This window comes from Henckelia pumila, chromosome 2 (genome assembly GCF_033568475.1).
Source record: "Henckelia pumila isolate YLH828 chromosome 2, ASM3356847v2, whole genome shotgun sequence".
Lineage (NCBI taxonomy): Eukaryota > Viridiplantae > Streptophyta > Magnoliopsida > Lamiales > Gesneriaceae > Henckelia > Henckelia pumila.
The window spans coordinates 112,796,118-112,798,606 of record NC_133121.1 but is presented as its reverse complement, the minus strand read 5'-3'; the positions used below and the strand labels follow the sequence as shown (position 1 = coordinate 112,798,606).

The following is a 2,489-nucleotide window of genomic DNA, read 5'->3' as shown; positions in this document are numbered from 1 at the left end:
ACAATGTTATTATTAAACTTCATGAAAAATATTCTCATTATTAAAATTTTCAGCAACATATGTCTTTAAAATAAAAAAAAAAAGAAAATAATAAAACCAAAAAACACTATTTCAAAGAATGACCAAATTGTGGGCCCTGTGTCGGTATCCATAACTGACAACTGCTGAATATAATAAATCCGTATTTAAAAAAAAGAAAAAAGAAAAAGAGATTTATGTGGCTGAAAGCTTATCCACGTGTCGGGCAATAGCTGCCTCTGTGACTCGGATATAGATACACACTCTGCTAACTGGCACCCATACAATCCACTATTTCACGCTTACTCATCACTCATCATTTTTCCAAAGCCAAGATTTTGATTCTCAACCTCAATTATGGGATTAATGTCCATGCATGGAGATGGAGGAGGAGGAGCGGCGGCCAAGTATTTCCCGCCGTCCAGGAGCTGCGACTATTGCGAATCAGCGGCGGCGCTGCTCTTCTGCAGGGCCGACTCCGCCTTCTTGTGTATCGCCTGCGATTCCAAGCTGCACGTTTCCCACACCAAACACGAGCGTGTGTGGATGTGCGAGGTGTGTGAGCAGGCCCCTGCCGTATTCGCCTGTAAAGCCGACGCCGCCGTGCTTTGTTCCGACTGCGACCGCGACATACACTCCGCCAACCCCCTCTCCCGCCGCCACGACCGGACGCCGGTGGTACCCTTTTACGAGAATGCCGAATCTGTCGTCTTGAACTCCTCCTCCGCCGCGCCGTTTCACGTGCCCACCCACAACTCCGACGGCATCGTAGAACACGCCGACCTTTTGAACAACCCATCTTCGTGGATGCCAACGAAAATCCCGGACGCCAAATCCATCGAATTCTTGCTGTCCGACTCAGATCAGCTTTTGGATTTCGAGATCTCCCAGCAAATCTCGTCACACCTCGTCAGCGACTGTGTTGTCCCCGTACAAACCACCACCAGCAAACCGCCGGTGCCGGCGGCTCTATCACACCAAAACTACTCATCAGAGAACCGATTCGAGATAGATTTCACGACATCAAACATTAATCCCTACAACAACAGCTACGCCGCCACCCCATCTCTCAGCCACAGTGTACGTAAAATTGTTCAATATCATCAAAACATATTCTTTTTTTTTTCTTTTTCAAACTGTCATCATTGAAATGTTTTCATCATCTTTCAGTTTTCATCATCGTCCATGGACTTGGGTGTTGTCCCAGACGGCAGCGCCCTGTCGGATATATCGTACCCTTTTCCGAGCAACGTCGACTCCGCGGCGGAGCTCGGCGGTTTTCCGGTGTCGGGACTGGACAGAGAAGCTAGGGTGTTGAGGTACAGGGAGAAGAGAAAGAATCGAAGATTCCAGAAGACAATACGCTACGCTTCCCGGAAAGCGTACGCGGAAACCAGGCCGAGAATCAAAGGCCGGTTCGCCAAGAGAACCGACGGCGAGCTGGAAGGCGACCCGGTTTTCATTCCCGGTTCACCTGATTATGTCTTTGATACCAGATACGATGTTGTCATGTCGTTCTGATTATGTATCATAAAATTATTATTAATTAATATTATATTATATGAAATAATTGAAGAAGGTGAACAGTGTCGTATACTGTACGTGTTGATCTATTTTTCTTGTCTCATCGTTAAATTCCAGGACAAGTGGCTCTCATCTCTTCCTTCATCACCCAACAACTTTACTTTAATAATATATTTTAATGAATGATATAATAAAAGATATGTATCACAAAATTAATTTATAAATCCATCTCACCAAAGTTTGTGTGCCGCTAAAAAAATCCATCATTATCGAGTTTCTAGCTGTGAATGGCATTCACGTGAATTCGTGAGTCAACTTTCCATGTTATAATATAATTAATTGTTATATAGTAATGATAATTAGATTTGTTAATTTCAGTACCCACCTAACCTTGGTTATAATAATAATAATAATAATTAATGTCCCCCAAACATATTTCGTGGCGATTAGCAAGCCGAATCTAAATATCGAGTCTCACTGGCTAACCGCTTAAGTGTCTGTGCGTTACATGGATTTCATGTCTTTTATTTTATTATTATTTACGGGTATATATAGTTAAAAATCCAATTTAAAATCTGTGAGAAGATTTGGACCGTTAACAAATCAGCTAATCAATATTGTCCATACATGATGATTAGCTACAATTAGTCTCGGTTTCCATCCATACGTTATATATTATCAGTTAATGAAATCCTACACTTTATGATTTCATCCATACATTTGAATATGATAGACGATGGAATTTGAAACACAAATTAATTAAGGTACGCCTTTTGTTAAGGAAGTATTTCAAGATATCTAAGTCAAACGCTTTGAATCTATACATCTGAATTAAATTATTTTTACATATATTGAATGTGTCTATCACTAGTAGAATTTTCGCTTTTTACTTCGCCATTATTTACTTCGCCAATTAATAATTACGAAGTAAAATGTGACAATCAACT

General features: G+C 41.1%; 1 protein-coding gene across 1 annotated transcript; it reads left to right on the top strand.

The window, feature by feature from the left end:
• The first annotated feature begins 323 nt into the window (after window positions 1–323).
• On the top strand, window positions 324–1,596 carry LOC140883950 (zinc finger protein CONSTANS-LIKE 5-like). Its single transcript, XM_073290576.1, has 2 exons — window positions 324–1,098; window positions 1,189–1,596. The coding sequence occupies exons 1-2, from the start codon at window positions 376–378 to the stop codon at window positions 1,537–1,539; spliced, it is 1,074 nt and encodes a 357-aa protein (XP_073146677.1). The 5' UTR covers window positions 324–375; the 3' UTR covers window positions 1,540–1,596.
• Window positions 1,597–2,489: the final 893 nt, after the last annotated feature.

Coding starts and splice junctions, on each gene's coding strand:
- LOC140883950 (XM_073290576.1), top strand. CDS start 376: ATGGGATTAATGTCCATGCATGGAGATGGAGGAGGAGGAGCGGCGGCC. Junction 1,099..1,188: donor CCCCATCTCTCAGCCACAGT/GTACGTAAAATT, acceptor ATCATCTTTCAG/TTTTCATCATCGTCCATGGA.